At 34.8% G+C, this 27,854-nt stretch overlaps 1 protein-coding gene across 3 annotated transcripts in view; it reads right to left on the reverse strand.

The window, feature by feature from the left end:
* The window catches only part of DPH6 (diphthamine biosynthesis 6), a 213,049-nt gene that overhangs the window by 42,284 nt on the left and 142,911 nt on the right, over positions 1–27,854 (reverse strand). For all 3 annotated transcript variants that reach the window (XM_071214094.1, XM_071214093.1, XM_071214095.1), the window contains exon 6: positions 17,495–17,556. In XM_071214094.1, the coding sequence (XP_071070195.1) occupies positions 17,495–17,556 (62 nt within the window). The remainder of the gene's footprint in view (positions 1–17,494; positions 17,557–27,854) is intronic.

Consider the following 27,854-nt stretch of genomic DNA (forward strand, 5'->3'; position numbering starts at 1 on the left):
TATGAAGCAAATGAGAATATCCGTAGTCAAATTGTGGCCCCTTCCCCTCCCTTTTTTGACCTATTTTTGAAGGGGAAAAATACTTCATGTTTTGAGAGTTTCTTGGGGACTCAGAGAAAGTACTCCAAGGTTTCTCCTGTAAGGAAAAAAGAAGTCACAGATATGGTTATTAAGTAAGAGGTTATTACTATTAGGAATGTTTGCAAGGGTATTGAGAACTAATGAAGTTCCAAAGCAGCAGACATGACCTAGTAAGGTCTAACTCTAAGAAAGTTTGGGAAATGACATGTAAAGTTGTCTAAATAAACCTTAAATTAAAAAATAAACAAGTGGGGAGCAGATGTAGCTCAGTGGTTGAGCACCTGCTTCCTATGTATGAGGTCCTGGGTTCAATCTCTTGTACCTTCTCAAAAAAAAGAAAAACAAGTAAGCAAACAAAACTTTATGATTTGCATTCAATATAAGCAATATTATTCAAATAATCTTGATACTGAAAGTAAATAATCTCTTATTTGGCTGTTAAATGGTTGTAATTTGTGCTGGGGAGAATTTTCACTGGCTGTGGCAGGTGCGAATCCTTCTGCACATGTGCTGAGGCTTTATCATTATGATTCCATCTCTTCATTCTAAATTTCATAGCTTTCCCTGCTTATAGCTTCTTCCAGGCCGAAGTCTTCTTAGCCCAAAGGATGAGTGATTCCTTTGATGTTCTGTTACTTCCAGTCCTGGGACTATAACATAAGTCTTCGGTTTTTACCTACACATTCATGCATTTACTTATTTGGTTATTTTTGTAGTTGTGCTACTATTCTGAATCCATTACATTTCAATTATTGACTATGTGCCCTTAGGAATTTCAAGCATGGATCTATAAGAATTCTATTTCTCTTTCCAAGGATCAGGAATAATGTGAATGACACGAAAGTAGGTTCCATTTAAAGCTAAACAGCTAGAAAAGTGAGCGTAAAAAAAACGGGTGGCATTTTCTGTAAGAGTTCATAAGAGCAAGGTAGGTAAATTTTCACAATGTTGGGTCATGAAGTAGAAAGTCAACAAGGCAGAATTGTGGAAGTTGGTCCTTAAGGGAACAGAAATAAGGATGAAATCACCATATTAATATCTTCATTGCAATAAAAATGGAGGACAATTAACAGGATATGGATTTCAGGGGTGCTTCCTTTATCTGCCAAATAGCACCTGATCCATTCTACTCTCTGCTGATCTCCCACTTTCTCGTCTTCTCATTCCAACAACTTTCTGTCAAATGACCCTCCTAATCTCACCTTTACGGCCAGTCTCTTTATATACTGGGTATACTTTATCAATTATTAGTTTTTTTGTATTAAGAAAATAATGTTTTCTTGAAGCTTTGAACAATTTTAGTAATCCACCACCAAAGAGTAACAATACATTTTATTAAAGTTGGCATGGCTGTTATCTTACTATTGAAGTAGTTCTATTAGTCCCTAGTAAAAATAATGGATGTTGATATGTTAAATGAACATATTACCATCACAAAAAGACTAATATATTCAAGAGGGGATTCACTGCAAATTGGATGTACAACTCAGTGATATTTTCAGTTCACATAAATATTTCCACAATATTAATTTATTTAATTAGTTCTTCAACAAATATTTATTGAACAATGATTAATAGTAGGCCCTGGTAGATGATGAAGATCCAAAAGTATAAGATAATGTCTCTGGTCTCTTGAAACTTACCAAATATACTATATTCTATATTTCAACACCACAAAATGATGAAAAATAATGTTACCTTTATAAATGAATATGCACATTACTTTTTCCTTCTATTACTGATTTGCCAGCATGGGACACAGATTCCAAATCAAGAAGCCTGGATAAAGAATTCAATAGTTTCAATGGCTGAGGAACCAAGAAATCTGACTATGAAACCTTAGAATGTTTTTTGCAACCCTGCTAAACTCTACTAGATTCAAGCCGTGATGTACATTAACACTTGGAGACAAATCCATCTTTATCAGCTGTTAGTCACTCCCAGCCTTTTGATGTCCTGAGAAAACTCACTCTAAATGAAGCTTATTCTAGACTTTTGCTAGCTATTTCCTTTAATGAATCTTCTGACCTAGCAACCTATTAAAAATCAAAATGCTTTTAGCACAAAAGCATGATGCATGCAAGTGATAGAATAGGCCAGTTTAGATAAGTGAAGAATTCACATGTGCACATTTCAGAGACATATTTATGATACAGAACCTTGAATTTACTTATCTAAAACCAGTAGGTGTAACTAATATCTACATTGTTTGCAGAAAGCAGTGACTTTATTCCCAACAAGTCTCAGGTCTGTCTCTTGTTTCAACTCCAACTTGGCATTACTGTATGGTAGCACTAATCACTACAAAAATAGTTTTTGGAGTCCTCCCTGGTAAATCTTTCAGGTGTAGTTATATATCATGAGATCCCAAGTTTCTAAATTTCTTAGACCCTCTCAAGGTGCCTTTCTAAGAGCATCTAGCACATGGTACTCAATGACTGACTAGATATCATCCCCATGGTCCTGAAACCCTTGTATGATCCCAAAAAAGGGTCTAACTGGCATATACTGAGAGGTCTTACATGAATCAGGAACAAAAGCCATTCCTAAACAGAATTACAAAGTGAAAGAGAGAAGAAGGTACCGGCTTTTTCGTTACCTTCAGAAATAGGATAAAAATGGGGGATGGTAGGAAGCAGGAAAAAATAATTAGTAATCTCCTCTCCCACCCACAAATCCTCTAATTTTGGAGCTCTAAACTCTGAATAAAATTCACATCTGATAGTCAAAGTTTTCAAATATCATTGGCCACTGATTCAGTGATGTCACCTTTTCTCATGTTTTTAACCACTTGGGGAACTTTATAATAAAAAAAGATTCAGATATGGCCACTGGGTAAAATTAACAAACTTGCAATTTTGTTTGTAACTTGCTCAATTAAGAAATATGTTGCTGTTTTCTAACAGTTGATTTATTTTAAATAAAACAATAAGATCATTTTTTTAAACTTAATTCCATAATATAATGTGCACTGTATAAAAGCATGTTCATAGCTTCATATATATCTAAATTGTACTATGTTCTCTTTTAGATGAAATTTTTAGAGAAGGTCAACATTGGCTTGCTGTCTATCACTAAGCTTTTAAAAAAAACATTTGAATTGATGTGGCTAACTCGGATTATTCCATGGCTTATAAGAATGTCTTGAAGTCTGAGCATTTTAAAAGTATATTCCTAATAAATGAAAAAAATTCTTTTACATAAATGTATTTTTTTCTGGCACCCTTATTTTTGTAAGTAAATATTCATATTCATAACTCCATTTGAATGCTACAATAATTATTGAACTGAAAATGTTAAGGACTGCATGATTTCCCAGTTTAATTTTTTATTCCTTTAAAATTCTATGAGAATTTATTAGGTAAAGAATTTCCAACTTTTAAATTAGCTTCTTTTATTTGTAAGTCATCCTACAATTGAAAAAGAAAAGCCAAAACAAAACACATTTCTTTGCTTCCCACCCTGATCCAGAAAAACCATGAGGTTTATAAACACCAAAAGAATATCATTTTATAAATGGCATGTTTGATATATAAGATAATTTCGTGCTGTATATATTCATTCATAGCATGTATTCAAGAAAAATTTATTGAATATCTACTATAAATTGAGTATTAATTTAGGAGCTGGGAATAATGGGAGCAGGCAGATGGTTTCTGTCTCAAAACAGTTTATAGTGTGGCGGTACAAACAGAAACTTAAACAAGCAGTTACAATAATGGGTAGTAATTGCTTTGGTTGGATATATGGAGTGCTGGGGGAGTGAAAAGCAGGGGACATAATTAGAAGGAACCCAAAAGGCTTCTCAAAGTAAGTAAACTTCTCTGAGATATGAAAAATGAATAAGAGCTACCCAGGAAAGGGTGGACAGAAAGAGTAGGTAAGAGAAAGAGTGTTCCAGGTGGAACAGAATGTGTTAAGCCCAGAGAACACAATGGTTACTAGAAACCGAAATAAGTTCAGCATGGCTAGAACATAACTGGATGGGTAATAGTGGGAGATGAAGCTGAAAAACTGGACAGAGTATAGATCTTATAGATGGGGCTTCATAAACTACACTAAGAAATTAAGATATCATTGTCAGGTCAATGAGAACCCATGAATGGTCTTTAAGCAGAAAACTGACCTGACTGCATTTGTATATTAGAAACAACATTCTCCCTGCAAAATGAAGTATGGACTTAAGGAACAAATCCTTAAAAACAAAATGCAGGAAGAACTGAGAGATTGATAAAGGAGGAGCTGAAGGTTTGCTGAGCTTAGAAGGTAGCAGTGGAATAGAGAGAGAAGGCAGATATTTTAAGAGATTTTTAGGAGGTGGAAATTAATGATTAATGGAATAGAGGAGTGAAGGAAGTTAAAAGAAACTGTAGTTTTCTGCATTGTGAAACTTCATAGATGGGAGTTCTATTTACACATATAGATATCTCAGTATAAATAGCAGTGCTGGGAGAATCCAATGGCCTTAACTTTTTCAAACTCTTTATGGCATGGATACCACTGAAGCCTCAAATCTTTGTGATTATCTTCTTTAGGCATCCATGTTACTATATTTTCTAAGATATATTTATATTTCTCTGATTCCTTTCCTTCCTGTTGCTCTAACTATAAATATCCCTCATAGTTCTTGCCATAATGTTCTCTCTCAATTTATTCCCTCTCATAATTCACGTATTCCATGGTATCGTTCATCACCTTCGTGCTATTCTGCTGTTGCTAATATTATCACTAGTAATTAAAGACTACTTGCTTTATGCCTTAAGGTTAAGAAAACAATAGGGAAAATGAATGTGGCTCAAGCAATTTGGCTCCTGTCTACCATATGGGAGGTCCAGGGTTCAATTCCTGGGGCCTCCTGGTGAACGCAAGCTGGCCCGAGGGGAGAGCTAGCCCAAGAGGCAAGCTGGCCCGAGCGGCAAGGTAGCCCAGGCGGATAGCTGGCCTGAGCAGAGAGCTGATCCACGCAGGAGTGCTGGCCCACACAGGAGGGCTGGCTTTAGCAGAGAGCTGGCACAGCAATATGACGAAGCAACAAAAAGAGACAAAGAGGAGAAACAATAAGAGACAGCAGACCAGGGAGCTGAGGTAGTGCAAGAACAGGACCCGTTTTCAGTGCTGCCTAAAGAGAAGACAAGCAGACACAGAAGAACACACACCGAATGGACACAAAGAGCAGATAGAGAGCACAAAAACAATGGGGGGTGGTTATAGATAAATAAATCTTTTAAAAAAAGGGAGATGTGGATCAAGTAGTTGAGCTCCTGCTTCCCACATGGGAAGGTCCTGGGTTTGGTCTCTGGTGCCTCCTAAAAACAATAGGGCAAATAAATGAAAAAAACAACTCAGTGGAGCTGATGTGGTTCAGTGGTTGAGTGCCAGCTTCCCACATATGAAGTCCCGGGTTCAATCTCTGGCCCCAGTACCATTAAAAAAAGAAAAAGAGGAGGGGAGGGAAGGGGAGGGGAGGATTACCTTATTTAATTTAATTCTCAAAATGGCTTTTAAGAATTAAAAAGACTTGATCTTAAATTCTAGTACTGCCTCTTCCCAGCTATATGATTTTGGAAAAGTTATCACCCTCTCAGTGATTCCTCATTTGTAAAATATAAACATCTATGGTACCAAAACCATAGGTTTGATGGGTGATGAAATAAAATTACGCACATAAAGCACTTAGCATATAGTACTTACTAAGCATTTAATAAATATATTCTTAACAATAAGAGGAGGTAAAATACATTATTTCAGTGGGACAAAATGAAAGCAGCACTGCAAAACCAGTTAAAAGCATTGGCTTTGAAGACAGTCCTCAGTTAAAATTCTGACTCTGTCACTTTCTCGCAGTGTGATCTTAGATTATGTAAACTTTCTAAGTCTCAGATTATTGATCTGTAAAATAGAGATGACAACAGAGCTCTCCTAGGAGTGCTCTTTTTTAGGAATAAAATCATAAAAGATAAATGCCTAATGTACTGTCTGGCACATAACATATATACTCAATAAAATGACTGCCAACTTTATTTTTTCTCTTCTCCAGGGGTGAAAACTAGGTCGATTTGCAAAGGTTATGGAGCTAAGAACTAAACCTAATCAGGATTTAAAGTCACTTGTCCTGACTCTTTCTACAATTCACTGATAAATAGCAAACCTTGGTCTTTAGCCTGAACATCTCAGTTGTGTTCCAATCCCATAATTTAAAAACATATGGCTTTGGTTAATATGCTATAATCTGAAATTCAGTATGTTTAAGACGAAGTTTATCATGTTCTTTCTCAACCCTGTTTTCTTCCGCAGAAATATGTGCTTCCAGTTTCCCCAGTCTATGTATGACAAATCTTTTGATTCTTTCTTCTCCCAACTTCTGGCAATTTTGTGCCAATTCCTTTTTCACTCTTCCATTAAAATTCTTTTATTTTTCCTCCAATTTTGTTCCATCTGTCAGCAACTTCAAACTCTAAGCTCTCATACCCGTTTCTTATAATAGCATTTTAGGGTCTTTTTCATTTTCAATTTCTTCTATTCTCGATCTATGAATACTGCTGCCAGACTAAATTTCCTGAGATATCTTTTAATATTATATATCTCTGCTGGTGAACTTTCAATATCTTGTTATTTCTTACTCCAAGTCATCTGGCCCATCTCTTAAGGTCCTTCATGTTTGGGCCGCCTTCCCACCCCACCTGTTTCCTACTAGTCAACCAACACTAGCCCTTCCTTTCTTTTAGACCAAGCTCCTCATTATTCCTGTATGTCTTCTTGCCAAAGAATCTTGATTCAGTTTGATCCACTTTGTTGCCACTGTCCATGTAAATTTCACCTATTCTTCAAACCAGTTGTAGTGCTAAGCTTACCATGTTATTGTACTTAGCTATTCCGAGTCATGTAGCCATCGTCCATTTTTTAGTCCCAACTGAATTTATAATAAGTACCAGTTTGCCTTATCTGATGAAATTATTAGGGTTCTTTTTTTCTCACTTGCTAGACTTTAAATTCCATGAAAAATGCCAAAATTTTGACTGATTGTACATCCCTTATAGCTATTAGCATAAAACTAGGTACATAAAAGTACTTAACATCCTTATTATTCAATTCTATTAGTACCGCATGCCACCAGCAACTAAGAGCTCATCTATGATATACATTCGATGTGAAGAACTTCTTCAAGTTCAAATAGTAGAAAAGTCACTAACTCTGGAGGACTTTCTTCTTTTCAAATACAACCATCAGTGAACAGTATTGCCAAGTCAAACTCCCTAAAGCACATCTTGAAGAATTTCACTTCCTTCCTTTAAAGTCTTCAGTTACTCTTCAATATCTAGGTAATTAAATCCTCACTTTTTCAGTATTTAAAGCCTTTCACTATATGTCTTCAATTTCTTTTATCACCTACAATTTCCAGTGTGCAAATAACACTCCAATCAAAGGAGACTAACCTCCAAAAATATCCTGTTTTTCCTGTCTCAAGAGTTGGTATAAACTGTTTTCTTCACCTGTAACAATACAGCCAGCCAAAAATCCTATCTATTTTTGAGGGCCAATGTGGCTGTCCAATATACCCATGAATTCTTATAATAACATAATTTTAAAATCTGAAACCTTATGGTATATATTTTGTACTTTCTTAGAGCACATTTTAATACACCTTATAATTTATATTCATAGTAGCCATTGAACAGCTCTACCATAAAGTTCCACATATCCTTCCAACTGAAAAAGTTCAAAATTCAAAATCTCTTGTCAAAGATGTTCTGCTTCCTCTTAACTTCTAAAGTCAGTTAAAGGTATTTGCTTCCATAAAATTGGAGCTGCAGGGAATATGTCTTATAAATCTGCCTCTTTCACCCACAACATCAAACCAGTTTTGGTGACTATAAATAGTGCTTCTTCCAAATCCAGAGGGATGACATATTAACTCACATAGGAAAGAGATAGGGAAATGTAACTACCAAGACCTGGACTTAATCTTTTAAAAAGAAGGTTGTAATTAGGAAAAGAAGCCTGCATTTTTATATAGGTGTCCTTCTTGGGTTACAAATGAATACATTCCATAATAATCTTTAAACTTGAAATCTGCGTCATACTTATCCTGGTGTAGCTCTTACAGCACCTAGCAAAAGGTGTGCTCATTAAATATACAGTCGGTACATAATTGCTTACACCTTTGACTAAATGCTAGAACTCAGATTCTCAATTCTTTGTGATTTGGCCCAGAAAAAGCAAAAAAATCTTTATATTCTCAAAGTTTTTTATATTATGGTTTAGTCTTCCATGCGGCAGATAACTTTTACTTAGATAATTTTAAGAAATCTCATGATTAAAGAGTAATTGCATGGGAAGTGGATGTGGCTCAAGTGATTGGGCTCCCATCTACCATATGGAAGATCCAGCGTTTGATTCCTGGGGTCTCCCAGTGAAGCGCTGGCCTGCATGCTGAGCTGGCCCAAGTGGAGAGCTGGTTCATGTGGAATGCTGGCCTGTGTGGCGAGTTGGCCCTGAGCAGAGTGTTAGCCCATGTAGTGCTGGCCCACAAGGCAAGCTGGCCCAAGCAGAGAGCTGGTGTAGCAAGATGATGCAACAAAAAGAGATATAGAGGAGAGACAATAAGAGATACAACAGACCAGGGAGCTGAGGTGGCAGGAGAGATTGAGCACCTCTCTCCCATTCTGGAAGGTACCAGGATCAGTTCCTAAAGACAAGCAGACACAGAAGAATGCATAGGTAATGGACACAGACAGCAGACAACGAGGTAAGGGGAGGAGAAATAAAAAATCTTTAAAAAAAAAGAGTAATTGCATGATGGATTGAATCTGTGCATCTATTGTAACTCGCTTCTAAAATCCTACTAAAAGTTGTTTCATAAAAGGCTTAACCCCACAAAGATGGAGAACACATCAACTTATTTAGCAGAACCACAAATTCTAAGCCCTAAGTCAAAAGTGGGGAACTCTTGAGGATCAGCCTGATTTTCACAGTAGACTAACAAAAAGGGTACCAACTATCTCTAAAGTGAGCAGGAAAGGAAAAGGCCATTAAAATAAGAATTAATTGCCAGTTTGCTTAACAAACAGATCCCTGGAGCCCTTCCCTCTGGGCTGAAAACTGCCTCTCTTCCAATCCCTGGTAGATCACTGGAGGTTTATTCTCTGCAGAAATTGAAACAGAGGGACTGGCCTGGGAGAAACTAGACAAGCTGAGGGCAGAGAGAAAGTATAATAAAAATGTATCTATGTACTTAAGACCCTGAGATCTCGAGTCATTTTCTCCTCTCAACTCAAGGAGAAAAAAGTTGCAGCTTGCCTTCACTTTTAAGATAGGAGACTAGAGAATCCTTTTCTATGGAATCTAACTAGCTTGGAGTGACTAGCCTAGTTATATTTCTCTATAGTGAAACTCACAGTCAAAAGACCCCATCATCACACTTAGTGATGACAATAAAATTTTTATACCCCCCACAAACTCTTAAATATGAACAAAATACCAAAGATTACCAGAATTCTGAGGAACATCTATAAAAGGAAAGACAGAGACCAAAGCAAACAATGGAGAGAAAACAGATCACATAGGGGAGAAGAAAATTGTGACAAACAAAAGCTTTCAATATTGTCAGAGAGATAAGATAATATATTGCAGTAAGAACAAAGTGGTATAGATTATTTTTAAAGAATTCCAAGAGCAAAATATGAGCTTTTAGAAATTAAAAGATGATATGGAGGGAAGCGGACTTGGCCCAGTGGTTAGGGCATACGTCTACCACATGGGAGGTCCACGGTTCAAACCCTGGGCCTCCTTGGCCCGTGTGGAGCTGGCCCACGTGCAGTGCTGATGCACGCAAGGAGTGCCGTGTCACGCAGGGGTGTCCCCCGTGTAGGGGAGCCCCATGCGCAAGGAGTGTGCTCTGTAAGGAGAGCCGCCCAACACAAAAGAAAGTGCAGCCTGCCCAGGAATGGCACTGCACACACGGAGAGCTGACACAACAAGATGAAGCAACAAAAAAACACACGGATTCCCGTGACGCTGACAACAACAGAAGTGGACAAAGAAGAACATGCAGCTAATAGACACACAGAACAGACAACGGGGGGGGGGGGGGGGGGGGCGGAGAGAAATAAATCTTTAAAAAAAAAAAGATGATATGGAAAAACTCAATAGAAAGGTTAGAAGGTAAAATTGGGGAATTCTCCTAGAAGGAGCAAAAAGTAATTAGATAAAAATCAGTTAAAAAAATTAAATATCAAGGAGCAGGAAGTTATATATATATATATCAATCAATGTATTCATTTGTCACTCAAGATGGACACTTATTTTTATACACATATATATACACACATACATCAAATAAGAATTTCAAAAAGAGAAAACAGAGGGGGAAGAAATCATCAATGAAATAGTTCAAGAAAATTTCCAAGAACAGAAATTCTGGAACTGGAAAGTCTACCTATCCCAGCACAACAGATGAAATACATACACCTCCCAAGCCACATCATATAAGATTTTTCAATTCTATGGATGATAGAAAGAAATATCTACACAATTCCAGAGAGGTCAGACAGAGATAGAGACACAGACAGAAAGGTCTCATATGGTCAGGACTCAGAATGTCTTTGAACCTCTCAACAGCATACCAAGCCTGAAGGCAGTGAAGCAATATTGTCAAAATTCAGGAGAAAAATTATATCAAAAATAGATTTATATAACTTGTTACTGAGCCAATCAAATGTTAAAAATGAATACATTTTCAGATATACTCAGTCTCAAAATATTTACCTCCTAGGAACCCTTTCTTATAAAATCTCTGGAGAATGTGCTTCACAAAAATTAGAGTAAAAAAAGAAAAAGGAAGATATTGTATTCAGGAAACAAGGGCTAAAACACAGAAGAAAGGTAAAGGGAAACCCAGGAATAAAGGGAAATGCCAGCATGACAACCTTGTAAAAAGCACTGAGGGAATCTGGTCCAGATTAGTGCAAATGGGAAGGCCCTGGGAAAGACTTCTTCAGGTGAAAGGTAGTGGCCAAATACTTACTATGTCTGAACATGTGGATAAGAGTTCAGATAACTGGCAATAAGTGTAGGATTGAATTAGTGATAAATACATAGAATAGTAAAAAAATAAAGGAAACACAATAATCATTAACTCAAAGGAAGACATGAAAAGTGAACAGGAAAGGAAATGTTTATTACCAGAGGATATTGCCTGACAGAGTTGAGTACTGGGTTTTCACAGTTGTAATGTAAACAATGACTATTAATCCAACCTGAATTGAATTATAACTAAATGGGAAGATGGAGGGAGGGAAAAATGTACAGATACGTGATGGCAGCAAAAGGAGAAATGACAGTAAAAATCACATATTTTAGAGTGGAAGTCAGGAAATAATGTTAAAATTGCAGAGGAAATCATGAAGTAGTAATGCAAACTATGTTATTTAGAGACATGAAAGTAAATATCAAAATGATCAACTATAAGAGATGAAGGTGAGATAATAAAATGAGAGGAGAGAAAGACTCAAAACGTTTTTAAAACAAAGTTTGTAGATCCATTTGACAATGTGAGTTTTTTTTTTCTATTTTTAAAAAATGGTACATTCAAAAAATATAAGAAGTCCCCACATACCCCCCACCCCTCTCACCCTACTCCTCCCACATCATCAACCTCTTTCATCATCATGGGACATTCATTGCATTTTGGTGAATACATTTTGGAGCACTGCTGTACCACATGTACCACTGTAGCTTACACTCTGTTCGTGCAATACCACCCAGGACAACTCCAAGTCCTGAAAATACCCCCATATCATATCTCTTCTTCCCTCTCCCTACCCTCAGCAGCTACCGTGGCCACTTTCTCCACATTGATGCTACAATTTCTTCCATTATTAATCACAATAGTTCCATACTAGAATATCAGTAAATCCACTCTAATCCATACTCTATTCCTCCATCCTATGGACCCTGGGATGGTTATGTCGACTTGAGCAAACATTTTTAAAAAATCACAACAAATAAGAATATTTTTAGTAAACATTTAAAGATTGGTTCTAAACCTTTAAAAGTTGATGTGACTTGTATTAAAAATTATCTCCTTTTTTGATCAATGAGAAAATAATCTTAGGGGGTGAAACAAAACACAAAAAAAATTAATTTAGAATCCATTGTTCACCTATCAGATGATAATTCTTTAAAGCTGCAAAAGTTTAAGATGCAATGGCAAAAATTATTCCATTATTAATTTCGAGAAACAAATGCTCAAGCCTTAACATTGTTGTATTCTTTACCCAGAAATTACATTCCTAGGAATTTACCTTAAGAAAATAATAATTAGAAAATTACATGAAGATTTATTAGAAAGGATGATAATCATAACATTTATAATAATTTATCAACAATTACATTATTTATAATAATTTAGCATAATCAAAATTTCCAAGTGGTAACTGTTTAAATATGTCATGATACATCCATATATAGAATATTAATATGATGGATTCTTCACAGCCATTAATTAATGCATTCTCAAGGTATATTACATTATATGGAAAAGTGAAAATGTCATAATGGTAAAAGAAAAAAGACGAAAAAACTGCATACCTGAACCTAATTATTTAAATAAAACATGTACAACTAACAGATTCATCTATGTGAATTTTTATAAAAGCAGAATCCCAGGTAATAAACCACTAGAAAATACAGTAATTGTTAGCAGTTTGCAGACTGGGGCAGAAGAATTATTGTTTTCATTTGCCTCCCTATACTTTATTGTAGCTTCCCAATTTTCTATAATTGGAAGGTGTTTTATTTTCCTGTTTGTTAAAAAATTCCAAGTTATCTCCATTCCTTATCCACATTTTTCTCCCACCACAGGCAACCATTCTAAAGTATTTAATATGTACCTTTTATCTGTTTATATCCTTGCAAATGTATTATCATTTTGTGTACCTGTATTTTTCATTTTAAATAAATATATTTTGTTCACTCAGCATTCTAGCTCCTATTACGAACATTGAAAATTTTTTCTAACTGCAGATTTGTACTTTATGATGTAAACCCACCACATTTTCACTATCAGCTCTCCCAGGGATGAATGTCCATATTGCCTCTAAAAATCTCACCACCATTAAAAATAACCCTGCAAAGAATATTCTCACTAATGTCCCCTTATGGACTGACAGGAGAATTGCTACACCAAAGAGGAAAGGGATATTTAATCTTGGTATTCCAGGATGGCTTTCCAGAATAGATGTACTAGGCTGCATTTTGAAAGAGATCTACAAACCCACACCTTTCAATAACTGGGATTATCCAGTTTTCTAATTTTTGCCAAACAAACTGATACAAAATATCTTGCTATTGCTTCAATTTGTATTTCTTTAATTGTTAGTCACTTTGAGCATCTCTTCATATCCATTAGATTTTGAGACATTCTCTTTTCTACCTAGTGGTTCTCAGTCATACCCATTTTTCTGCTAGGATTCTCTTCTGTCTAGTGGTTCTCTACATGTGCCAATTTTTCTGTTAGGATTACTATCTTAAATTTTGATATTTGCCAATTAAAATAAGCCCTTGACAGCTTTAGACATTAGTGGCATTATACCATCTAGTCAGTTTTTAATATTTTTAAAGCAGAGAAGTTTCAGAATTTAAAACAATAATGGAAAACATATTAATAAATCAGCTAAATTGATTTATTGCAATCAAGAAGTCAGGAGTGGGGTGAGGGGGGTCAGGGGTATATGGGGACCTCATCTTTTTTTAATGTAACATTAAAAAAACAAATAAAGACAAAAGAAAAAAAAAAGAAGTCACATCCAAACCTTGAAGAAAGTTAAATAAGAGGTGGCTCAGGGGCTCTGAGTGGAGTGGGTTTTAGGTAGATTTCCTCTACCTAAACCCACCCCCCCACATTTCTATACATTCATGGGTTGTCTGCCTTTTCCCCTTCTTTTGGATTCCTTGACATTGATGACAGTTATGTCAATAGCTGGAAAATGGATATGTAGTTGATTTTTTATCTCATTTAACAGGCTAATCACATTATTCATAAAGAATAGGACATATAATGATGTAGATGATACATTTCTAGGTAATAAGTAACAAATAAAAATAATCAAAACCCCCAAATGCAGAAAGAAGGCAAAGTTTGAGAGATGACTCATTCTGCTTTTACAGACACACACACATGCAAATATAATTTAATATTAGAATCACTGTGCTCTCAGACAGTTGGTTTAGGCTCCTCTATGAGTATATGTAAAAATGAAAGGAAGACAGAAGAGAGTCAAAAACTTGAGGGAAGTAGACTTGGTCCAATGGATAGGGCATCTGCCTACCACATGGGAGGTCCGCGGTTCAAACCCCAGGCCTCCCTGACTCGTGTGGAGCTGGCCCATGCATGGCGCTGTTGCGTACAAGGAGTGCCCTGCCATGCAGGGGTGTCCCCTGCATAGGGGAGCCCCACGTGCAAGGAGTGTGCCCCATAAGGAGAGCTGCCCAGCATGAAAGAAAGTGCAGCCTGCCCAAGAATGGTGCCGCAAACACGAAGGGCTGACACAGCAAGATAACACAACACAAAGAAACACAGATTCCTGGTGCTGCTGATAAGGATAGAAGCAGTCACAGAAGAACACAGAGTGAATGGACATAGAGGGCTGACAACTTGGGGCGGGGGGGGAACAAAAAATAAATCTTTAAAAAAACAAAAAAACCCTTGAGTAGTCTGAATTAAAATCTGGGTTGTGTCAGTTAAATTTTTTGTCAATAAAGTGAGGAACAAATGCTAAATATGTAGTAGACTATGTAGAAGCCAAAGAAAAAGACCTTCAGATTGCTTTGCATAATTTTCTATAACTATCAGGAAAAAGAGTATCTTATTTTAAATACACTATTATTCATTAATATTCTTCCCTCCCACTTAGGATAATTTTCTTTTTTTCTTTTTTTAACCATCTTGAGAAACTACTTATCAAAATTAGCAAAGGTAACCAAAGAAAGGTCCTACAAATAAAATTTCTTTAAACATTGCTTCTGTCCTATTCTTTCTCTTCTATTCCTGTGACTCCAGTTATGTATATAAAAAATATACTTCTATCCCTTTTGTCTCTTTCATCCTTTTTTCTATCTTCCATCCTTTTCTCTTGTGCTTTGGTTTGGATATTTACTATTATACTGTCTTCCAACTCAGTAATTGTCTATCCAGCTTTATGTAATCTTTCCTGATAAACCCATCTATTGTGTTAATAATTTCAGGTATTGTATTATTCAGTTCTAGAATTTCTGTTTTATCCTTTTTTATAGATTCCAATTCTTCCTCAAATATTCCATCTTCTCATTCAATTTATGGACATATTAGCCATAATTATTTTAAAGTCTGTGTTTGATAATTCAACTATCTGGATATCCTCCGGGCCTGTTTCTATTGTCCATTTTCCTCTTAGTTATCAGTTATTTCATCAGGTCTCCTGATATGTCTGTTTTGATTGCTTGCTGAAAATCATGTATATAATATTTTACAAATAACTGCAAGCTCTGGATCAGTTATATTTCTAGAGAAAGAAATTGATTTTGTTTTTAGCAGGCAGAAGCAACTGATCAGATCACTTTAATTCAGTTTAGACTTGAACTGATTTAAAGCTGGATATTAGTATTTCCAAAGGGTGGACAATTTCTGGTTTACACTTACTCCTAACGTATAGCCCATTCAAAAGTTCCAACTGAAAACTTGTAGAGACAACCAGGTCTGCTCCTCTTTGGTGGCCCTGATCTCTAAATTTTGTCTCTCCAACTCTGTGAAAGTGCTGAAATCCATGCTAAGCCTCTCAGGCAGAGTTTTCCCTCAGCTTCTTAGAATCTTTTAGTCATTGTTGAAAAAAAAGACAACTTGATAAAACAATAAAAATTAAAAAAAAAAAAAAAAGGACTTGGATCTTTATATATGAAGGAGTAGAAGAAATCAATTACTACAATTCACTTTTCTGGCATGGACAACTGAGTAGACAACGGACCCCTTCACTGCTAGGAAATATTAAAAGTGACATAGATAAGTTAGGAAAGAAATGATCAGTTCTGCTCAGTTGAAGTTAAAGTGCTGGGGGACATTTAAGAGAGGATATCCAGTTGGTAAATGGATACACATGTCTGGAGCCCAGAAAAATAATGGAAGAACAGATTTAATTGTCATCAAAATAAAATTGGTAGTTAGTCATGGAGAGGATTAAGATCACCCTAAGAGAAATGCTGTAGATGGACCCACAGTATTTAAGGGGTAGCATGTATATGGAAAGCCCAAAAAGGAAGCTTAGAAATAGCATTCACAAAGCTTCAGGAGTTTTAGCATACTTCAGAGAATCTAGAAAGATAGAGTCTGAAACGTAATTTTGGTACAGAGAAAATAATTGATATACTTGACTACTGTGTCAGAATTATCTGGTTTTGGTTTACAGGTCGGATTCCTGGACCTTCTGAATTGAAATCTCTTGGGACGGGAAACGAGAATAGGCATTTTTAACAATGTACCAGTGAATTGCTTCCCCAGGTAAGAAAACAACTATAGCAGATTGCAAACTCCTCAAGAATAAGGTTTTTATTTATTTAATTCATCATGAAAACCAACTGCTCATCACAGTATCTGTTATACAGCAGACCTTCAATAAACATTTACTAAATAAATTTAAGCCCAGATGAATGCATGGATAGATGAAAAACTTAATGAAAGAACTGAAGAACTAACATGTTTGCCAAAATTCTGACAAGATTACCAAAGCTTACATTCTAGTGCAGAGGAGATGGGGGACAAATAAAACACAGAGAAACAGATTTTTAAAAATAAGATAACTTGGAGAGATCTGCTTTAGCTAGGGTAGAGAGCTTCTCTGAGGTAACAATTGAGCCGTCACTTAAATGATAAGACATTAACTATGTGAGGATGTGTGGAAAATACATCTCAGGCAACGGAAAGCCTTAAGAAGAAAAAGGGTGAATAAAGTATACTTAAGCAATAAAGAGAGGAGTGTGGTGATTGCTCAGTGAGTTAGAGACTGATAAAAGATGAGTCTGAAAGATCTCTATGGGAAGTTTCCACCCACATTGTTTATGATGGCAATGCAACTGATCACAGAGACTATCGGATACTTTAGGGGTATAGTACTTTTTAGCACACAATGTCCATTTTAATGAAAGTGTCAGTAAACTTTAGGTATAGCTTACTATCTCTTGTGTTTGGGTCAACAGGCTAGTCATAATTTTCATAACTAATTCAAAACATATATTCATATCTATCATAATTTTTTTCATAAAATTATTATCATGAAGGTATGTGGTCTTTTTCCTAAAATAAAATTGATTTTATTATCAGCATATCATGGCACTATTTTTTCCTCCTTGATATGCCTATATTTTGAGAACAAATATAAATTCTTACCTCTAAGAGATAAGGCTCCATTTGATCCAGGGTTTTTCCGAGATGCTTATCTGGATCTAAACCTGCCAAGAAAGGTTACATTTTTTCAGTTAACTATCAGATTGGAAGTTTAGAGACACAGTCCCCTTCCCTTGTTCTTTCTTCACCTAGCAAAACAGTGGGTGCCTATTTTTAATTGCTTTGATCCTAAATAAAATTTACTTTGTTAAAATTTGTAGAATTTGCTTTCTTATTCCCCTTGGGTACCTTTTTTTTTTGCTCCTCCTTTTCATTTCAATTGCACTATGTCAACTACCTTTGTGAGCAAATGTAAACAGAATGGAAAAAATAAGTATCGAGCCAAAGATACGTGATTTAAATCCTTGGTTTTTTTTTTCATAGATTTATTTTTTATTTCTCTTCTCTCCCCCCCCCCAGTTGTCTGCTCTCTGTGTCCATTTGCTGTTTGTTCTTCTGTGACCGTTTCTATCCCTATCAGTGGCACTCAGAAGCTGTGTTTCTTTTTGTTGCATCATCTTGTTGTGTCAGCTCTCCGTGTGTGTGGCGTCATTCTTGGGCAGGCTGCGCTTTCTTTGGTGCTGGGCAGCTCTCTTTATGGGGCTCACTCCTTGAGTGTGGGGCTCCCCTACCTGGGGGACTGCAGGGCACTCCTTGTGTGCTTCAGCACTGTGCATGGGCCAGCTCCCCACAGGTCAAGGAGGCCCGGGATTTGAACTGTGGACCTCCCATGTGGTAGGTGGACGCCCTATCCATTGGGCCAAGTCCGCTTCCCTAGTCAGTGGTTTTTAAGTTACTGTTGTTGATGATGTAACAATAAAGAGACACAGATTCCTGTGCCACTGACAACAACAGAAGCAGACAAAGAACACATAGCAAATGGATATAGAGAACAGACAACTGGGGGGCGGGGAGGAAGGGGAGAGAAATAAATAAAATAAATTTTTAAAAAAAATCTTTAAAAAAAAGTTACTATTGTTATTTACACCCCAACCACAGTGTTAATTTTGTGATCTATCCTATTGTATCCAAACTTTCTACTTATGGTAGAAAATAGAAGAGCAGTAGGTTGTTCACTTAAGAACAGTACATGGAGACAAATAATTTTATTATAAAATAAATGACATTTCATTTGAATGACCACTTGAGCAAAAATGCACTGTCCAAGTAAAAAAACAGAGTATTCTGAAAAACTACTCTCGTGGCAACAGTATGTACATTACCTCTGATAAAGATATTCAACTGACAGAATAATAGAGTTTATGCAGGTGATGATGTCCAGGTGGACAAGACTCTTTCTGCATACCAAAATTTAACTCACCGGGAAAAAAAAAAAGCACATACCACAGGTTGGCTTTGAAATGAATGAATTCATTTTAGCTATTTATGCTGATACACATGTATTGGCTTAGCTTCATTTAAATAAGTTATTTTTATTTATTATTGGTTTAAATCATTCAGTTTATTTATTTTTTAGAGATTTATTTATTTATTTATCCCCCCCCCCCCGGGTTGTCTCTTCTCTGTGTCTATTCGCTGCATCTTCTTCTTTGTCCACTTCTGTTGTTATCAGCAGCATGGGAATCTGTGTTTCTTTTTGTTGCATCATCTTGTGTCAGCTCTCTGTGTGTGTAGTGCCATTCCTGGGCAGGCTGAACTTTCTTTCATGTTGGGTGGCTCTCCTGACGGAGCACACTCCTTGCACGTGGGATTCCCCTACGCGGGGGACACCCCTGCATGACACAGCACTCCTTGCGTGCATCAGCACTGCGAGTGGGCCAGCTCCACACAGGTCAAGGAGGCCCAGGGTTTGAACCGTGGACCCCCCATGTGGTAGACGGACGCCCTAACCACTGGGCCAAGTCTGCTTCCCCGTACAGTTTATTAATGAAACAAATTGATTTATAGTTTTCTATTTCCGGTAACATACCCAGTATGATAACAAGATATTTCTTATAACTGCATAGCAGAATAATAAAAAGAGAATCAGCAGGGATTCAGAATTCTACTACCAGTATTAAAGTAAATTAAACCCAAGGCAAAACAACTCAGACTAGTAATGCTAGGCAGAATGAGTCAGCTCCCTTCAAGGCAATCTTACTCTCATGGTGTATTCACTAAAATTAGAATTTCAAATGAATAGGTAACCACATCAATGAACTGTTCTTTTACTTTGTCCATATAAACTTGATTACATTATTGTCCAATTGCTCTCCAAAGTAGATTTATTAATTTACACTTCCACAATCATGGAATTACAATTCCCATTTCAGGTTTAGTGAAAATAATTTAACGTCAGATTTTTAAATCTTTGACAATTTGATAGAAATATAATTATTTTGCACAATTGTTTTAATTTCCCATTCTCTGATTACTATCTGAGTATGCATTTTTTTCACATTTTACTTTCATTTATTCATATTTCATTTTATTCATATGATTTTTCATTTCTATGAATTTTTTATTAATATAATTTTCCCATTTTCAATGTTGAATTTGGGGTTTTATTTGATGATTCATGTTTTTGATATACTCTGAACACTAATCCTTTATGATTATGGGCATGGTAAATACCTTTCCTAACCAATGACTTGTCTTACACTCTTTTTATGAGGAGGAGTATCTTTTGATAAATAGTAGTAAAAACTATTGTTTTTTAAAATGCTTTTTCCCTTTCTATCTTAATAAACTCTTTCCTGTCCCAAGGTCATAGTGTTAGATTCCTATATTTTTTCAAAGTTTTAAAATTTTGCTATTAACATTTAGATCTTTAATTCATCTAGCAATTTACTTTCAGATATCATATATGGTTAATGTTACAATTTTATTTCTCATTGATGGATAACAAGGATTGTTAATAGAATCCTTTCCCTAATGATGTATATGCCACTTCTGCCAAATACAAAGTTTCCAGACATATGTAAGTCTGTGTAATGTCACCTGCAATTTACTTTAAAATACTTCAGCATAGCCAGTGTGATATACAAATGTCTGTTTTAATCTATACCCTAGAGATGGTTAGTTGGCAACTAAAGGACTTTCATTTTTATTTTAGATCAACAATAGAGTCTGCTAATTATTTTAATGCCTGTCAGAAATATTTTTCCCTTGTGAATTTTATTTATTTTAAAAACACATAAAGTACTTACCTTATGTAAGGCACATAACAATTCTCATAAAAATTCAATGAATAGGTACTATGTTGCCCCCATTAAAAAGATGAGGGGTAGCAGATGTAGCTCAAGCAATTGAGCACCTGCTTCCCACATGGAAGGTCCCGGGTCTGGTTCCCAGTGCCTCCTAAATAACAACAAAAACAAACAACAAGCAAAATAAACGACAAAAACAATTCAGGGGAACCAATGTGGCTCAGAGGTTGAGCACTGGCTTCCCACATACAAGGCCCTGGGTTCAATCCCTGACTCCTGGTACTGGGGAAAAAATATATATATATATAAAATATAAACAAGCAAATAAATAAATACGAGGAAATTGAGGCATGCAGAGGTTGAGTGACTATTCAAAGTCATCCACTAACAAGACAGTCTGGCTATGGGAGCTCATGCTTTCAATTACCATACAGTTCCTTCTCTTTATTCCCTCTATACCTCATTTACTAAGATTTTTCATTTTTGTCTTTGTTTTTACAACATGAACAGATGTTGAACTTTACAAATACTTGGTTCATATCTACTGAGATGTGTTTCCCAAATCTTCACTAATACTAGGTAATATTACTAAATTTAAAAATTTTGCCATTTTGATAGAGAAAACTAACATATACCTCATTGGCAATTTTCTTTGCACATCTTTAATTCTGTATGATAGAGATCAATTTTTTCCCCCAGAAATTTATGATCAGATTTGTAACTTTTTCCCTGGGAGCTGCCTATTCATATCCTCTGCCCATTTTTCTAATAGATTACTAATTCTTTATTATTAATATTGAAACACTTCTAAACCAAGAATATAAATCCTTTGTCTATCAAATGTGTCTTTTTCTAGGGTTTACATTTGCTTTATTAATTTGTTTAGGGCATCATATTTTATTTGTGAATGCTTTTTTATTATTGATAGATCTTGGCAGACATTTGGCAATCTGGGGACTGGCATCAAAGTGCCAGTTTTTTCTTTTTTTAATGTGTTTTCTCCCCTTTTCAATTTCATGAATTTTACTCTTTTACAATTTCCTTTCTTCTGCTTTCTTTGTGTTTACTCAAAATTATATATTTCTGGTGTCTTGAATCGAACACTTGATTCATCTACCTATTTCTTATTTTTTATATAGTAGGATTTTATGTACCAAATTAGCTGCTTGCTAGAAGATTTGAAAGGTGGCACTTTCACTGTCATTCAGTTTTCAATATTTTCCACTCTATATTGAGTTATTTAGGGCTATACTTGTTGGTTTCAAACATGCTGTTTGTTTTTACTTTTTTTTTTTTTTTTTTTAACAAAAAGCATAGTGGTCAAAGACCATGGTCTTCATAGTGACAATTCTTTGAAATTTGGTAAAGGTCCTTTGTGACCTAGCACTTGCCAAATTTTATAAATGCTCCATTTGTCCTTGAAATAAAAATGTGTTCTCTCTGTGTTGAATACAAGATTCTGCACCCTGAAATGCAAAATTACAATCATTCTTGTTAATTCTGCTGTTCAAATGTTCTATACACTTATTAATATTTGGTCCCTATGAACTATCAGTTCCTGATAAAGGGGTGGTAAATCTTTCATTATGATTTTGGTTTTGATAATTCTTAAAATTCTGTCAGTTTTGCTTTACATATTTGAGAGCTTCATTTTTATGTGTATACAAATCCATAGCTTTGAAAATTCTTGATGGGATTATTTCTTTTATTGAGAAGTGGTGATCATTTCATCTCTGCAAATAATTTTTATCTTAAACTTTGTCTTCTATGAACCTTGCAACATCAGCTTTATTTTGTTTAATATTTGTTTTATATTTTAATACATACTTTATGATACACTTTTCCATCATTTATTCTCAAATTTCCTCTGTGCTTTTGCTTTAGATGTCATTTGGAAACTGCATATAATTGGATTTTTGTTTTTACTTTATACAATCTTATAAATATAACTCTAAAGATTAAGTTTTATTAAATTTTTTACATTTATTCTGATTATTTATATGTCTGAACCTGTCTCTCATTCTTACTGTTGATTTTTGTTAGTCAGTTTTATACCTTTTTTCTATTTTTTTCTGCCTCATACCAGATTGAAAAGAATTTTTGTTTGTTTTACTACACTGATTTTGAATTTGTAGATTGAATTTTTACTCTTTCAGTATTCACCTGTAATTTTTAACATTCATTCAAAGTCATAATTTTTAAGTCTAAATTTATTAATATCTTTAGCCTCCTTCGACTAAGAGAAGTCAGCATGTTTTAACTAGTCAACAAACAGAAGTCCACTATTTCCTCTTTATTATTGTGCAAAACTTTAGTTCCATCATTTTTAGCAGGAAAAAATGAAATTATCAACATATTTCATAAAGTCTACATTCACCAATGTTTCTCATTCATTCCCTGGGAAAAAAATCTATTCCTTACTAAAATCCATTCTTTATTTTTCCATTTAAGATCTGTGAGTGGTAAATTCCTTCAATTTTTATGTCTGAAATGTCTTCAATACACTCTCATCAATGCAAAAGAGTTTAGCTGTAATGTATTACTTCTTTTGGCATTTGAAAATTATGTCATCTAAAAAAGATCTTCCGAGGTCCTATTCACAAATGAGCACACACTTTAATAACATCTTCAAAGATATTATTTATAATGGGTTCACAATGCATGTCTCATGATGATGGAGGAGAATGTTGCTATGGGGGGAGTAGTGGGGTGAGGGGGGTGTGGGGTATATGGGGACCTCATATTTTTTTTAATGTAATATTAAAAAAATGAATAAAGACAAAAAAAAGAAATGTCAAGCCAACAACAACAACAACAACAACAAAAATATATATATATATATATATAAAGAGGTTCACACCTATAGGAATGCAGATTAAGGCTTGAACCTGCCTTTCCTGGGGTCCATGATTTAAATTCAACAATTAGGGACCTCAGGATCACATGACATGCATTTCAGATTATTTTTATGAAATAGTTTCTTGGATAAGATCCAGAAAAAGAACTCAAGTTACTGTCCTTGAGAAAGCAATTCCAGAAATCACTGAGTGGTCAGAAACCACCCTGATTTCTGAGAAATCTTCTAAAGCAGCTGAGATTATAACATATGGATAATATTAGCCAGGGAAAACTGTTCATCATTCTCCAGAATGTATTCAGATACAAAACTTTCCTCAAGATATTTTTTAATGCTTAGAACATACCATAAATATTAAAGTATATGCAAATGAAAACTCTTCCTCATTTAGTTTTATAAATACAATGAATAAATGAATGAATGCATGAAGACTTAATTTTCTTATATTTCCACATTTTTTTTTTACAAGTTTCCCAATTTAGAAACGTTTGAGGATTGTATATATGGGTTTTATAATATATATTTTTATTTCTCTAAATGAAGCAAGACAATTAGACAAATAATTTTAAAACTAGCATCAAGAAAAATAGATGACTTTAACATGAAAAACACCGGACTTTCTTTAAAGTAAATGATTTGCACTAGAATTCTGACATTCAGGATCCTTTAAAATAAGAGAATGGAAGGTCATGGTCAGCTTAACATAAATAAAGTATAAATATTTGTCATTGGACACTTTTTTTAAGTTTTATGTTTAAAATGTTTAGAGAGAAACCTTTTTAAAAATGATGCATGTCTGAATGAAAACTAACAGTTATGATGGCATAAATAACTTCAGTTTATATACTTGTTTTATCAAGAAGAACCACTTATATTTCTAAGCACAACTAAAGAATGATGCAAATATACCAATACATTTGTTCGCAAAGGACTCTACTACATAGAACAATTTTAAAGTATGAGAATATTTAACAATACCTCAGTAATTTTTTAAATTTTTACTGAAGTATATCATTCATATATGAACACACATAAACAATAAGTGTATAGTAAAGATTGCGAACTTATAAAATAAACACACATAACATCACACAGGGGTCTCATACATCACCCATCCACCAACTCTTTGTATTGGTGTGAAACATTTGTTACAAACTATGCAAAGTATTGTCAAAATATTACTACCAACTAGATTCCTTATCTTACATTTGGTGTATTTTCCCCCCAAACTATACTATTTTTTTTTTTTACAGATATTGTGAACTTGCAAAACAACCATACAGATGTGTAGATTTCCCATACAACTCCACACCCTGGTGGAACATTTGTTACAGATTATGCGATAATATCATCAGACTATTACCACCAATCAAGGTCCATAGCATACATTTGGCACACTTTTTCCATATACCTCCATTATCAACACAGTATAGCTTGGCATTAATTCAAGAATATTATAGTACTGCTGTTAACCACAGTCTATAGATCACACCAATTGTAGTTTTCCCATGTTTCTCCATATTCCTATCACCCCCAATAGTGATGTACATCTGCTCTAGCTAATAGAAGGACTCTTGCATTTGTACCTGTAACCACAATTTTCAACCGCCTCTGGGTTCACTGTGTTATTCAGTCACTAGATTATTCTTTAGCTTTCTTTCTATTGAAATTTACTTCCCCAGACTACCTTTTTCATTCACAATCCCATTTATATACCAGTCATTATTCACTATAATGTGCTACTATCAACTCTATCCATCTCTGCACTTTTACAGATAAGTTAAGAAAACTTCTACTTTACACCAAAAGCACGAGCAACAAAAGAAAACATGGATAAATGGGACCTCCTCAAACTTAAACATTCCTGTGATTTGAAGACTTCATCAAGAAGGTGACAAGGTAGCCCAGTTGATGGGAGAAAATATTTGGAAACCACTTATCCAATAAGGGTTTGATTTCCATTCTATATAAAGAGATCATATAACTCAACAATAAAAGAGCAAGAAATCCAATTTAAAAATGGACAAAAGATTTAAATAGACATTTTTCTAAAGAGGAAATACAAATGGCCAAAAAGCATGTGAAAAATGTTCCATATCACTAGCTATTAGGGAAATGCAAATTAAAACAACAATGGGATATCATCTAACACCACACAGAATGGCCATTTTTTAAAAACGACAAAAATAAGTGCTGGAGAGGATGTGGAGAAATAGGAACACTCCTTCACTATTAGTAGGAGTGTAAAGTGATGCAGCCTCTGTGGAAGACAGTTTGGTGGTTCCTCAGGAAGCTAAATTATAGAACTGCCATATGATTCAGCAATTCCTCTACTAGGAATATATCCAGAAGAACTAAAAACTAGGACATGAACAGACATCTAGATGGAAACAGCCCAAGTGTCCATCCATCAATGAATGGTTAAACAAAATGTGGTATACACGTATGGTGGAATACTATGCTGCAATAAGAAGAAATGAAATTGGGACATATGTGATAACATGGATGAGTCTTGAAGACATTATTATACTAAGTGAAGTAAGCCAGACACAAAAGGACAAATATTGCATGGTCTCATTAATATGAACTAAATACAAAGAATAAAAACATAGAATTAAAAACTAGTGTATAGGCTATAAGGAGATAAGAGGAGGGTTGAGAGGAATTATGGATGATTAATATACCTCAGTAATTTTTAAATCCATCTTTTCAATTTTAAGTGGCAGCCATTTAACTGGAAAATGCAGCCAGTCCGTTATGCATACAATCTTCTCTGTTTTTAACTAAACCCTAGTATTTAGGCCCACACAATTTTAATATAATTTGAAAACCTCTCTCCTTATCTTTATAATGTCATCATTCCCATTTTATTTTATATTACACTACATTACATTAAAACTCTTTGAGGGACTGTGAACAAGCCTATGAAAAAGCCACAGTGACTCATGGGTTTTTTCAATTCAATTTAGTTTTATCCAAAAGCTCCAATTTATTCTAGTCCTTGAAAAAAATTATTGCTTTTTTAGCTCATTCAATTTACTTGTCTCTTTTCTAGTGAAGCTTGGGTCATGAATGGACATAAATTGCACTGTACCAAAATCCTAATAGTCAGTTCAACTTACCCCCTGTCAACTGTGGAATGTGAGTCTCAGTGGTATTCATCTCCCCTATGGAAACTTTTATATCATTGAGAGAGATGGTTGCATTTATTAATGTTGATATAAATATCAATATTAAGAAATATCAATGTTAATAAAGGGGATTATAATCCTTAGGATGCAAGCTAAGGTATATTTAGAGTACATTTAAACTCAAATACATGAATAAGTAACTTTCAGTTACTGAAAGATTTTCTCCTTCATGCAAAAAAAAAAAAAACCCCACAAAAATTACTGTAAAACGTAACACCTATTTAATCATGTCTTATAGAACTTTCTTGATGGAGGCTGGAGGATGAATAAACCCACAACAAGACCTAGGCCCTGGATCACTCCATGCAGAATTAAGAAATTAATTAGGAGGAAGACCCATAATTTGCAGAGCTGACATATATTTTACTTTACTTGCATGTATCAATGGGAAGCAATTACAATTCAATTAAAATATTCAATTTTATTACTTTACTGACTGACCTTGAAGTTAATGCCTGTTTTATTTAATTGCATCATCTATGAATAAATGTTAACCCTACAATGTTATGCCCCATTATTTTCAATGCAGTTTTCAACTTCTCAATTGAATTATATCAGCCAATTTATTATATACTGTCATGATAGCTGGTGGAGGTTTATTTCTTCATGAGGGCCCAATATACGATGAGAAAAGGATCATGAATGTTTGCTAGAGCTTTTTTTAAAGAGTCAAGTAAAATGAATTGTATTCTCGTTTCAACTTTTATAGTCTAGAATTTTACTATAAAATCAGTAGGTGAAATTAAAAATGGTCTAATCACTCTGAGAAGCAATTTCTACTTTGCCCACAATTCTTAATTCCATTGCAGACATAAACTGAGCACTCCATCTAGCTTCAAAAGTAAAAAACAAACAAACAAAAAAACAACAGCATCAACAACAAGAATCCTTGATAATCTCTCCTCATCTCTAGTAGACTCACTGGTCTCCAAAACTAGTAGATTCCATTTTAAAAACTGTAATGATTTCTTTGGTAAATGTAAATTTTATTTATTCCCAGACTCTAGTTGAACATGCCATTATTCTATAACTGAGCATCTTAGAAATAAATGACAAAATTTGAGTTATAAAGAACAACAGGTAAAAAGAAGGCTGATTTACATGATCTCTAAAGTAAAAATGAGTTCACATATTTGAAAGTGACTATCTGGAGATGGATCTCATTT

This window comes from Dasypus novemcinctus, chromosome 3 (genome assembly GCF_030445035.2).
Source record: "Dasypus novemcinctus isolate mDasNov1 chromosome 3, mDasNov1.1.hap2, whole genome shotgun sequence".
Lineage (NCBI taxonomy): Eukaryota > Metazoa > Chordata > Mammalia > Cingulata > Dasypodidae > Dasypus > Dasypus novemcinctus.